Consider the following 13,570-nt stretch of genomic DNA (forward strand, 5'->3'; position numbering starts at 1 on the left):
TTGCCAATATAGTTTTGCTGCTGCAAGAATTACAATAGCCAAAGTTTGGAAGCAAGTAAATAAACCTTCAATTAGTGACTGGAGAGAGAAATTGTGGATGTATAGGAGGATGGCCAAATTAACAGAATTCCTACATGGAAAAGATATGGAAGAATTTAAAGAAACATGGGCGAAGGCCGCCACATATTGGGATAAACTGGCAAAAATGGATTTTACTATTTTAGTTAGTGAGTTATAGAAACAAGTTTAACTATTTTTTTTATTGTATTGTTAATTGTGTAGTTTTTAAACTGTTTAGACACTTCTCCGGAAGCCGGGTGAGGGGTCACTTTTTGGGTGGGTGGTGGGTTAAAAGGATATTATGAATTTTGTAATTTTGAAATTTTGATTGTATTAAGTAGATTATATCATTGATATCCTTTTGTATTTTTCCTTTATTGTTGTATTTGTTTGTTTTGTTTTATGTTATAAAAATAAAATATATATATATAAAAAAGTAACACACAGTGTAGATTCTTGTGTTGTGGTGGCAGCTGCTGCCAAAGCAACATTTTTTTAAAAAATCTGCACAGCGAAGCAAATGTCCAATAGTCAATCAGAAGCCTTGCTGGGCAAAAGCCCTACCTGGCACCACCCACTTCCTAAAAAGACTTGGTGGGCACCAGAAAAGGTGTTGGCGGGTGCTGTGGTGTCCACAGGCACCACGTTGGAGACACCCGCTGTAAGTGAAGACATGTTGAGAACGGCTGCAGATGTCTTTCCATGACCCTTTTCCTCCAGTTTGCCTGACTCCACATTTCCCGGTGTTTTCAAGTAGCAATTCACTGTGATGTCCCAGTGCAGGTCCCAGGCCAAACTGGTTTATTTCCCACAAACTGGGATTCTAAGCCTCCATTAGCAAAGGGGGAAGAGGGGTATGGCAAACCCATTTGAACACAAGTTGTGTTTGTACATGATGCTGACAAACCTCTGTCCAGAAACAGTACCGAAATGCTAGGAGTGATCAACCAAGATCATTCAGTATGCTTTGTAACTGAGTGGAGATTTATATCCAAGTCTTCTCAGACCTGATCCAACACTTTAAGCAATATGCCGTGCTTGGCTGTCGTAAGGGGAAAGCAAAGGCACGCATTGCATGCTCCATTAATAGAAGAAGAGTTGGTTTTTATACGCCAACTTTCTCTACCACTTTAAGGAAGAATCAAATCAGCTTACAATCACCTTCCCTCTCCCTCCCCACAACAGGCACCCTGTGAGGTAGGTGGGGCTGAGAGCGTTCAGAGAGAACTGTGAACAGCCCAAGGTCACCCAGCTGGCTTCATGTGTAGGAGTGGGGAAACCAACCCGGTTCACCGGATTAGCGTCCGCCGCTCATGTGGAGGGGTGGGGAATCAAACCCGGTTCTCCAGATCAAACTCCACCGCTCCAAACCACCGCTCTTAACCACTACACCATGCTGGCTCTCTCAGTGATTTCTGTCACACTGATATTTTCTACAGTTTGGGCTCTTTTTGATGAGCACACATCTCTTATTATTCCTTTATTATTCTCTTTTGCATAATTGATTTGTTAATATATTTTACATATATACTCTTTGGGTGTCCCATTATCGTCTTCAAATTAAGTATTTTCCCACACGGACACCCCTTTTAAAAATCCTGCTTTCTGGAAATCTTACCCTCAATCTGTTGTACAAAACTAACATATGAATAACATCATCCGTTAATACTCATCATGAGAGCAATCCAGCTTCATGTTTTTCCCTTTCAGTCTGTTTTAAAAATTCCCCTTCCCTAAACCCTCAGTTTTATTTTTATTTTTTACCCATAATATCTTTATGGCACTGGATCTCTTTAATCTGTATGCAGAATGTATCATAAGGAAAGCTGGATTAGATTTAGATGAAGGAGGTGTGAAAATTGGGGGAAGGAACATTAACAATTTGGAATATGCCAATGATATAACCACATTACGGGGCAGAAAGTAGCAAAGACTTGAAAGGACAACTCCTGGAAGTTAAAGGAGAAAGTTACAAAGCAGGACTGCTGCGGAACATCATGAAGACAGAAGTAATGATTACTGGGGAATTGCTCAACTTTAAGGTGAACAATGAGGAGATTGAAATTGTTCAGGATTTTCTATCCCTTGCCTCCATCATCAACCAAAAGGGAAACTGAGACTGGGAAGGACAGCTGTCTTTTTCCTAGACTGAAAAGTCACAGATTCTCCAGCCTTTCCTCATATAGGAAAGGTGCTCCAGCCATCTAATCATCTTGGTTACCCTGCTTGGTTTTTATATGGCGACTTTCCCTACCTTTTAAGGAGAATCAAAGCAATTTACAATCTCCTTCCCTTCCCCTCTCCACAACAGACACCTTGTGAGGTAGGTGGGGCTGAGAGAGTTCGGAGAGAACTGTGACTAGCCCGAGGTCACCCAGCAGGCTTCATGTGGAGGAGTGGGGAATAGAACTCTGTTCTCCAGATTAGAGTCAGCCATTCATGAGGAAGGGGACTCGAACTCAGTTCTCCAGATTAGAGTCTGCTACTCACGTGGAGGAACACATGAAGCTGTCTTATACTGGATCAGACCGTTGGTCCATCAAAGTCAGTATTGTCTACTTAGACCCGCAGCAACTCTCCAGGGTCTCAGGCAGAGGTCTTTCATATCACCTACTTGCCTAGCCCCTTTAACTGGAGATGCTGGGGGTTGAACCTGCATGCCAAGCAGAGGCTCAACCACTGAGCCACAGCCCCTCGCCTAAAGGGAGCCGAGAATCGAACTTGGTTCTCTAGATTAGACTCTGCCACTCTTGAGGAGAAGGGGGAATCGAACCCATTTCACCAGATTTGAGTCAGCAGCTCTTAACCATCACACAGAGCACGTTTGGCCTCAGTCCTCCTTCTCAGTAGGGTTGTCAGATCCAGGTTGGGAAGCTCCTGAAGATCTGGGGATGGAGCCTGGGCAGGACGGGGACCTCAGTGGGGCACAGAGCCCACCTTCCAAAACATCCCTTTTCTCCAGGAGAGCTGATCTCAGTAGTCTGAACACATGAAGCTGCCTTCTACTGAATCAGACCCCTGGTCCATCAAAGTCAGCACTGTCTACTCAGACTGGCAGATGCTCTCCAGGGTCTCTGGTAGAGGTCTTTCACATCACCTACTTTCTTGGTCCCTTTAACTGGAGATGTCGGGGATCGAACCTGGGAACTTCTGCATGCCAAGCAGATGCTCTGCCACTGAGCCACGGCCCCTCCCCTAGCAGCGGCTCTCCAGGGTCTCAGGCAGAGGTCTTTCCCATCACCCACTTGCTTAGTCCCTTTAACTGGAGATGCCGGGGATTGAACCTGGGACCTTCTGCATACCAAGCCGATGTTCTACCACTGAGCCACAGCCCCTCCCTATGGCTCTCCGGGGTCTCAGGCTGAGGTCTTTCCCATCACCTACTTTCTTTTATTTAAAAAAAAGGTTTATTTTTATGATTAAGGGGATACAGAAGGGAAAAGAAGGGAAGGGTAAAAACCGTTTGATATACAAAAACAATATAGCAAATGCAACAGAAAAATAAACTTAGTCGAATACAATACCATATAACAAGCATGAATATTAATCATGTAAAATAAAGTATATTTTAATTCACGTCACCTACTTTCCTGGTCCCTTTAACTGGAGATGCTGGGGACTGAACCTGGGACCTTCTGCATGCCAAGCAGATGCTCTACCCCTGAGTCACAGCCCCTCCCCTGGCAGCGGCTCTCCAGGGTCTCAGGCAGAGGGTGTTTCCCATCACCCACTTGCCTAGTCCCTTTTAACTGGATGGAGATGCTGGGAATTGAACCTGGGACCTTCTGCATGCCAAGCCGATGCTCTGCCACTGAGCCACGGGCCCCTCCCTAAGGCTCTCCAGGGTCTCAGGCAGGGGTCTTTCCCATCACCTACTTTCCTGGTCCCTTTAACTGGAGATGCCGGGGATCGAACCTGGGACCTTCCGGGGATGCGCTGCAATTCCAGGGGAACTCCCGGTCTCCCCTGGAGGCTGGCATCCCCACTGAACCCCTGCGATGACCCTAAACACGCCCCGCATTGCAGCCAGCAGAGCCAAAGCCACGCGGGGGGGGGGGAGGAGGAGGAGGAGGCGGCCGCCGCCAAGGCATTTTAAACGCGAAGACCCGGATGGAAAGCCCCCCCCCCCCATCCTCTTCGAGCTCTCCGCCTCCCGCTTCCAACGCCTCGCCGCCGCTTTCTCTCCCTTTTTGTCCCCAGGCGGCTTCCGTAGAGCGAGCGCGCGCGCGCCGCCGTTCTCCGCAACGGAAGCTCCCCCCCTCCCCCGCGCGGCTCCCCTCAGTCGGCGGTTGGGCGGTCGTTGGAGCGGGCGAGCGAGCGAGCGGAGCCGGCGCCGCTCCTCCTGCTTCTGCTCCTTGGGCGAGGGCGAGCGACCCGACCGGGAGGCGCCATGGCGGCCGAGCCGAGCGACATGGCGGAGCTGCTCCTCTCCTCCTCCTCCTCCTCCTCCTCGGGCGGCGTCGCTGAGGAGGCGGCGGCGGCGGCGGCCGAGAGCGCCGCGTCGCCCAGCATGGAGGCCGAGGCGTCGCTGTCGGGCGAAGGGGCCGAGAGCATGTCGGAGCCCAGCCCGCAGAGCGCCAGCCAGGCCGGCGACGGCGACGACGAGGAGGAGGACGACGACGAGGACGACGGGGCGGCCAGCAGCGCCGGCTCCTCCAGCGGCTGCTGCAGCGACGAGTCGCGCTCGCTCAGCCCCGGCGGCAGCGAGGCCGACGCCAAGGGCGAGGCCGGCGGCGGCAGTGGCAGTGGGGGCGGCGGGGCCGGGCCTGGCAGCGCCGGCGGCGGAGGCGGGATGGGAGGAGCGGCCGGCGGCGGCCAGGGCGGCAGCAAGAGCGGCGGCGGCGGGTCCTCCGGCGGCGGCACCGGCGACGAAGGCTACGCCACTGGCGGCGGGCGAGGCGGCGGCAGCACTTGCAGCGGCTCGTCGGGCGGCAGCCGGGGCAGCTTGGAGCTCTCCTCGGACGGGGAGCCGCTCAGCCGCATGGATTCCGAGGACAGGTCGGTGACCGGGCCCGGGGGTGGGGTGGGGGACCTCCCGACCGGGCTTTTTTCTCTCTCTCTCTCTCCCTCTCTCTCTCCCTCTCTCTCTCCCTCTCTCTCTCCCTCTCCCTCTCCCTCCCTCTCCCTCCCTCTCTCTCCCTCCCTCTCTCCCTCTCCCCTCCCGCTGGCTCTGGATGGGATTCTAGGGTTTGCGGGTCTGTCCCCCCCACCCACCCCAAAAAAATCCAACCCCGCTATTTGTCTTCTCTCTGCCCCGCAAAGTCCTTCTCCTTTATATCTGGGACTGGGTGTTAGAGGGAATAGCCCCCCCCCTCGTTTCTCCCCACCCCCGGTTCTCTATGGTGCATATATTCTTTGGTTGAGGGTCGTCTTTCCCACCCTATCCCCCCCCATCCCATAGCGCCCCCCACCCGTTTCTCCCCACTCTCTGTGGTGCATATATTCTTTGGTAGAGGCTCTACTCCACCCTAAGCCCCATCCCATACCCCCCACCCGTTTCTCCCCACTCCAGACTCTCTCTGGTGCATATATTATTTGGTTGAGGGTCGGCTTTCCCACCCTATCCCCCCATCCCATAGCCCCCCCCCCCCGTTTCTCCCCATTCTCTGGTACATATATTATTTGGTAGAGGCTCCTCTTCTCCACCCTATCCCCCTGTCCCATAGCCCCCCTCTTTCTTCCCACTTTCTGTTGTACATATATTATTTGGTAGAGGCTCCTCTTCTCCACCCTAACCCCCATCCCATAGCCCCCACCCATTTCTCCCCACTCCAGACTCTCTCTGGTGCATATATTATTTGGTTGAGGGTCGGCTTTCCCACCCTATCCCCCCATCCCATAGCCCCCCCCCCGTTTCTCCCCACTCTCTGGTACATATATTATTTGGTAGAGGCTCCTCTTCTCCACCCTATCCCCCTGTCCCATAACCCCCCTCTTTCTTCCCACTCTCTGTTGTACATATATTCTTTGGTAGAGGCTCCTCTTCTCCACCCTAACCCCCATCCCATAGCCCCCACCCGTTTCTCCCCACTCCAGACGCTCTATGGTGCATGTATTCTTTGGTTGAGGGTTGTCTCCTCAGCCCTATCCCCCCATCCCATAGCGCCCCCCCCGTTTTTCCCCACTCCAGACTCTCTGTGGTGCATGTATTCTTTGATTGAGCGTCGTCTTCTCCACTCTATCCTCCTCATCCCATATCCCCCCTGACTCTATGGTGCATATATTCTTTGGTTGTGGGTTGTCTTCTCCACCCTATCCCCCCTCCCCTCCCACTTGCAGCATTACGCATTTGTCCAAGGTCCTGCCTCTCTGTTGTGTGAAAGTTGGGGGAAAGTGACACGGGATCCCATGCGGCCGCCCCTGGAAACGTCTCCTCCATCTTGTGGGTGAACGGTGCAATCCTAAACAGAGTCTCTCCAGTCTAAGCCCATCGAAATCAGTGGTCTTAGGCCGGAGCAACTTTTGTTAGGATTGCACTGTGGAGCTCTTCTCCATCTGTTACTCAAGGATTGTACGGCTGGCCAGACGAGTTTCTGGGATCACCTTTAATGCCCTGAACTTGTCAGAGCTGTGATGGCAGGTGCCGGACTCTTCACTATTACGCTGGCCCCAAAATCTTTCCTTCCAGGGCCTGAAGGCAACAGGGTCCCTGGGTATCGCTTTGCTGTGTTCCTTAAGATGCGATAAGTGCTGTGATTTGCTCGTTGTTAGCATAACTCTTGTCGGTTATCAGAAAGATTCCTCTGATGAGTAGTATCCCAGACCCTGAGTAATTCTTCTCTAAGCAGGAGCTCGCTGGCTTAGACTTTAGCGTCCTTCTCCTCATGTCCTCCTCTCCCCCCAGTTCTGTTTAGTTCCTATCTTCTTCTCTGTACCTTGTTTTGTCCAACATGGCTGCTTCAGCTTTGGAGGTTTTAGCATTTAATTCCCACCCCCCACCCACCCTAAACTCCATTTTAAAAGACAGATTAACTCAGGGCCCCGTTGTTCGTGTTTTTTACCCCTTAACATCCCAGAGAGGAGGCGGCGAATATCTAATTGTGTGTATTGGCCGTGTGGCTAACAAGCATGTCTTGTTGAATTTACTCACACAAGTGGGTTTATGCAGCTTCTGAAAACCCAGTTGTGCTTCTGAACAAAGGGGTATGTGTATAAGTGCCTACATTGGCATAACAAGCTTCGGAATGGCCAGTGTTTCTTGGTTCTGTTATATGTACGCTGTGCAACATTAGATGTGGGGAAACGGTTTCAATTCTCTGTTCTCGCAAGTAAGACATTGCTTAATTTTAGTTTTATCTTTGAGTATAAAGGGAAATTTTGGCAGAAAAATGAACTTCAAAATATTTGATTTGAATTAGTATTTTAGTTTGCACTTGCTTTATATTTAGTCAGTGGGGGGGCAGGGGAAATGCTTAATTGAATAATAACCAATGGTAGTTAGGCTTGTGTAACAAAAATGTAATTTTCAAGATTGACCCAATACTGAAACCTTTTAAGGGCAAAAGTGCACCTCTAGGAGAGTATGGATGGATGCAGGACAGCTTGGAGTTTATAGGTGAAAAATATATTTAAAATTAGTTTCGAAGTAAGCATGACAATCTTCTTGGTGGTCCGTTGGTTAAAATGCAGCTCTGAAGTATTAAGTATGCTATAAAAATCACTCGGCAAATATCCTGACAGTGGCAAATTCTGGCGCGTGGCGTCCATGTAATCCCATAGAAAAATTAATATTAAAATGTTAAGCAAAGGAAGAATTCTGTTAGAACATATTGCTTAGATAGTGTTGGGGAAAGTAGTGGTGTAATATACTAATAAAGCGGTTCTTAAACTTTTTTTAAACCCATTTCTAAATGTACTCTACTTTTTTGGGACTAAATTGCTCAGTAACTCCACTGCTTTCCCCTTCCTCAAAATATATTTGTATATATATAACATTATTCAGCAACAGGCTGTATTTTATGGCCATTTTACACATGCAGAGCTGCAAACAAAATTGCTATGAGTGTCCTTTTTCAGCTCACCCCTTTTCACCTCCTTTCTCTTGGCCTCAGAACACACTTTGGGGCACAGTTTGAGATCAACTGCTCTAATATCTGACAATTTATTTTAAATTTTTGCCCTGGAGACACTCTTCTCCCCAAGTAATTACTGGAGCTGGTTCTTAGATGGAATTCACTCTTGATGCAGTCCAAAAAAAAATGTATTGTGTAATTAAGTTGTATAGTGTGTTTATGTGTGAATATGGAGAGCTGTTGGCTTCTGTATCTCTGTGCTTTAAGCAGACAGCTTCTTTATGCCACTCTTCATGCGTTTCAAAATATGTACTCTAATGATGTCTGAAGTGGCCCTTAGTCTAAAACAGCAGAAGGACCAGAAGTAGCTTTTGGGGGTTGTTATGGTCTTAATTTTAGATGCTGCGTTTTCTCTCTCTCTGCATAGTTTTACCTGCTTGGTACATCTGAATTCTGGCCTACTAAACATCTTTGCTTTGGATGACCGAAGCAACGCAGTGTTTCTGATCATTACCCGTGATGGTGGCATTTTCATTATCTCCTGAGAATGGAGTCATTGGTGACTGAAAGCAGTACTGTATTCTGTTAATGTTGTTAATCTTTACTTGGTCTTGAATCCGTGACTTAAAAACTGATCCTAAAGTTCATTAAAGTGAATTGAGTTCAAATTTTTATATCATTGCTTTTCCTGGTTGTTTGAATTAAACTTGAAAATGGTTTACAGAACTGATTGTAGGGAAGAGTGTGACATTTGTATGGTGCAGGTAAATAATTGTCTTCTGAAATCTTAATGCAGTATTTGTCTAGATCGATCCATCTAAAATGTTTTTGTTTATGCAAATCAGCTACTCAGTGGGAATTACAAACATATGCTAAAGTAAAATGCTTGTTTGTCCAACATGCTTAAATCGCATATCAAAGAATCACTCAAATGTTCAGCAGGTAGTTGGCATATAGTACTGTAACTTGCTTCATCTCCAGGAGGGCTGTCTATATAATGCACATTGAAAATGTAACTCAGACCAAGGAGAGGCTGAGGCTTGTAATTGAAAGGAGCCCAACAAGAGCAACTCCCTCCCCCGAAAAAAACACCCAAGGTACGGCCTGATATTTTCCATATTGTGTGGATAAAACTCCCCACCCCACCTCCAGGGTCCTCTGGCCTTCTGAAACAGCTTTTGGTAAATGAAAGTGCTAATATGAAAGTAGAGTTCGTTTGGAGTATTGGGTAGACATCTGGTTGTGTCCTATGGATCTTTTCTTTGGTGACACTTTCCTGCAGCACAAGGAGTTGTAAGCTGCAGTACTGCAGTCACAAACTCTACTCATGACCTGAGTTCGATCCCGATGGAAGTCGGTTTCAGGTAGCCTGCTCAAGGTTGACTCAGCCTTCCATCCTTCCGAGGTTGGTAAAATGAGTACCCAGCTTGCTGGGGGTAAAATGTAGATGACTGGGGAAGGCAGTGGCAAACCACCCCGTAAACATAGTCTACCCAGTAAACGTCAGGATGTGACATCACCCCATGGGTCACTAATGACCCGGTGCTTGCACAGGGGACTACCTTTACCTTTAAGGAGTTCTTTGCTGGCACGAGTAGTTTCCACTTGTGGAAGAGTTTTCTGTGGAAGGTTCCTTTTGTTGGGAGAACAGTGATACAAATTGGAAGTAAACCTCTTGGAATTTATGCACATGTTAAAGCCTGAACTAATGAACTTTACTTGATTATCATTAATAATTTAATTTCTAGAAGCTCACCTTGTTGGCTTTCATGCTTGCTTGGGTAACTTCATGTCATCTTATACTTGCTTCTGAGGTGTAGCTTAGTTTTCTCTTAGCTTTCAAACGGAAGCAGTAAATGGAGATCAGCATCTTCCTCTCTTGGTCATTGCTGTGGAATAAACCAAACAGCCAGCTTTGGTCTAGTTTTAGGGAATCTAAAGTTCTAGTACAAATGTAGCTTAGGAAAGAGTAAAAGTCCCTAAAACAATTGACTATTTGAATAAGAACGAGAAACATCTGGGGTTATAGATCTCTGAAGTGACCTGTCTGATCTTCTCTATCTGTGCACTTGATCTCAGAAGTTATTTTTCTTGTAATACAGATGCACTTTGTGTGTGTAAAATCTAAATCTTTGCCTCAAATGACTCTACCTGTGGCCAAAATTGTTTTCAAAGAAAACTTTTTCAAACTGTATTAAGTCATTTTTGTAACTGGTCAAAATGGTGTTATATCCTTATCCCATTAATCTTCATATTTATCATTGGCAATTAGAATTCCTGACATACCGAGCTCGTTCAGATTTTGCTGTTGCTCCCAAACTTCTTTAGTCCTGTGCAGATAACAAAAATGTGCCACAGCACAAATCTTGGAAGGTGGGATTGCATATGCCAACTCCCGCTTCTACTCCTTCACATGCTCATCAGAATCATATCATAGAGTTGGAAGGTGCCATACAGGCCATCTAGTGCAACCCCCTGCACAATGCAGGAAATTCACAACTACCTTTCCCCCACACCCCCAGTGACCCCCCACTCCATGCCCAGAAGATGGCAAAACACCCCCCCCCCCAAAAAAAAACCACCCTCCAGGATCCCTGGCCAATCTGGCCTGGAGGGAAATTGTTTCCTTACACCAAAGTGGCGATTGGCATTTCCCGGGCCATGCAAGAGAGGGCCACCAGAGCCAAACATTGACGCAACCCTTCCTGCCCTCCCTTTCTTATGTTTCAGTGAAGTTGTTGGAAGAATTAGCATCTTGATTAAACTTGAATTCAACTTGACATGAATTTTTATGGCAAGGGAAAACATGCTAATCGAAGCTCTGGTATAGTTTTCTTTGAGTGGCATGTTCAAAATTATTCCTATAAAGCACTTCTAGCCCAGTCTATGCATAAGTTAGCCAAGGGGCCTACAGCTATGCTCTAACTGGAAAAAAAAATGAAACAGATCTAAGCCTTTTGATTTTGAGGAAACTATTTAGAATTCTATCAAACATATCTTCCTTAGTTTATGTGGGAATGGGTCTTCATTATCTGGGTTTCAGTTTATCAACTTATGTTTTCCACAGTGTTAGTATGTAGTAGCTTTGAGTAGAACATAAGCCTCATTTCTGAGATGAGCACATTTGTAGTATGTAGCTTTGTGTGTGGGACCTTACAGAAAGGTTTTGGGGCTTTTGATGACACATCTGTGAACCGTGCCTATAAAGTTCTTCTTGTCTGAACTTGCATCAGAGCGCTTAAATAGGGGAAACTTACAGTTTCCCCTAATGTACGAGGTAATGGTAACAAAGCAACACCAGTTATAGGGTTTCGTGTAATGAGGTGTTCTCTTAACAGCTTGCTTTTCTGGTCCCTGATTTTGGAGGACCGGGTGATAGTTGTATTGTCTCACTGGTTTTGTCATTCTGGCGGAGGCATGAAAAGGTATTAGGAAGGGAAAGTGTTGAATGCTTTTGTGAAATATCGGGGGTTACCGCACTTGTATTCCCACCAATGTATTAAGAGTTTGAAAACGTTATAAAAAATACTGTTCGCATTTTGTTTGGCCCCTTTAGCTGTGAAGACGTCTTCCAACCATTTATAAGCTGTGGTATCCAAAAACCCTTTTAAAGCGATGTTTTTTATAACATTTTCAAACTCTTAATACATCACTGGGAATACAAAGTGTGGTAACCCCCATCCTTTAAATAGCCTCTTACCTCTGGTGATCCAGGTAGGGAAGTTCTTGTAAATAGGGTGAGAATTTTTGCCTCCTTTTCACAGGCAGTTGATGTGTCCCCAGTGACTTCAGTTGGCGTGCTTGGGCAAATGAGCAACTGAAAAGTGCTTTGGGGATGGTAGCTTTTGTGAACATCTAACATCTTTGTATGGCTGTGTTTAAGAGTCAGTATACTTGCACTGAATTCAGCTGTTTTTCTACTTCCATTTGGAGTTGCAAAGCATAATTTATATTTTTTTAAAAAACAGTTCTATCACGCATAAGAACATAAGAAAGGCCATGCTGGATCAGACCAAGGCCCATCAAATCCAGCAGTCTGTTCACACAGTGGCCAACCAGGTGCCTCTAGGAAGCCCACAAACAAGACCACTGCAGCAGCGTTATCACACCTTTCTCCCATCAAGTGAAAGCCAAGGGGGCTCACAGTGTCACACCCAGCAGACATGATGGTGATTAAACAATTTTTTAAAATCTCTCGCATGTCATGTCAGACTCTTTTTTCCTGGGTAGGAGTTCTTTTAGTGTTCCAGAAACACGATGGTTTGGGGCTGAACAGCTGATCTTGTTCGGCCCTGCCTAGAACACACAATCTCTCCTGGAAGCAGCAAACCACATGGCTCATTTAATTTTGAGGCTGTTTTGTAGTACTCTGCTTTTGTCTCTGCTTTCCATCAATTGTCCAGACATTCACTGTTGTCAGCGGTAAACATGAGGGAATGGGGGCATGCTAAGGGGTACGGTCCGGCTTAAATGTCTCCCCTAAATTCTCAATGACTTCCAGAGCATTCTGAGAAGTTGGTTTTTATATGTTGGCTTTCTCTGCCACTTACGGAAGAATCAATCCAGCTTACAATCACTTTCCCTTCCCCTCCCCACAACAGACACCATGTGAGGTAGGTGGAACTGAGAGAGCTCTTAATAAAATTGTGACTAGCCCAAGGGCACCCAGCAGGCTTCATGTGTAGGAGTGGGGAAACCAACCCAGTTCACCAGATTAGCTTCCACCGCTAATGGGGAGGAGTGGGGAATCAAACCCAGTTCTCCTGATTAGAGTCCACCGCTCCAAACCACCGCTCTTAACCATTACACCATGCTGGCTTTCCACACTGGACAAACACTTCCGGGGTGGGGGAGGTCTCACATTGCTTCTGTGCCATGAAAAAGCCTTGTGTACAATGGTGTTAAGGAAAGGGCAGAGATTCAAGTCTTCTGGCAGGGGATGGGTGGGGGACAATGACATTTTTTCACTTCACACTTGGTTTTGGAGAAAGGATAGATAGGGTTGCCAACCTCCAGGTACTAGCTGGTAATCTCCTACTATAACAACTGATCTCCAGCCGATAGAGATCAGTTCACCTGGAGAAAATGGCCACTTTGGCCATTGGACTCTATGGCATTGAAGTCCCTCCCCAAACCCTGCCCTCCTCAGGCTCTGCCCCAAAAGCCGCCTGCCGGTGGCAAAGGGAGACCTGGCAACCCTAAGGATAGAATGTTGGCACTGTGTTTTCCATGCCCAGAGCAAACGGTTAGCTTGGGGTGTACATGGTGACCACAAGTATTGACTAGTTAGAAAGCTCAGCCAGAATGTTTAGTCCCTGCAAACTCTGACAGTAGTGCAGATATTGTTCCCTTCAGGGTGGATTTGATTTAAATCGATTTGATTTAAAAATCAGTTTCAAATCGATTTAAATCACAGTTTAAATCACTAGCCAGTAAGACTAGATTTTAAGCAATGTTTTCTACACTTTTTTATGGCCTGCTGCCTTTATAGGTTTTCT

The 13,570-nt window shown here is 46.9% G+C and overlaps 1 protein-coding gene across 1 annotated transcript in view; it reads left to right on the top strand.

Moving 5' to 3' along the window:
* Window positions 1–4,450: 4,450 nt before the first annotated feature.
* AEBP2 (AE binding protein 2) overlaps window positions 4,451–13,570 on the top strand; it is a 47,713-nt gene continuing 38,593 nt past the window's right edge. The window contains exon 1 of the mRNA XM_056846958.1: window positions 4,451–5,058. Coding sequence (XP_056702936.1) covers window positions 4,451–5,058 — 608 coding nt within the window. The remainder of the gene's footprint in view (window positions 5,059–13,570) is intronic.

The sequence above is a fragment of the Euleptes europaea genome, chromosome 3 (assembly GCF_029931775.1).
Source record: "Euleptes europaea isolate rEulEur1 chromosome 3, rEulEur1.hap1, whole genome shotgun sequence".
NCBI classification, from domain to species: domain Eukaryota; kingdom Metazoa; phylum Chordata; class Lepidosauria; order Squamata; family Sphaerodactylidae; genus Euleptes; species Euleptes europaea.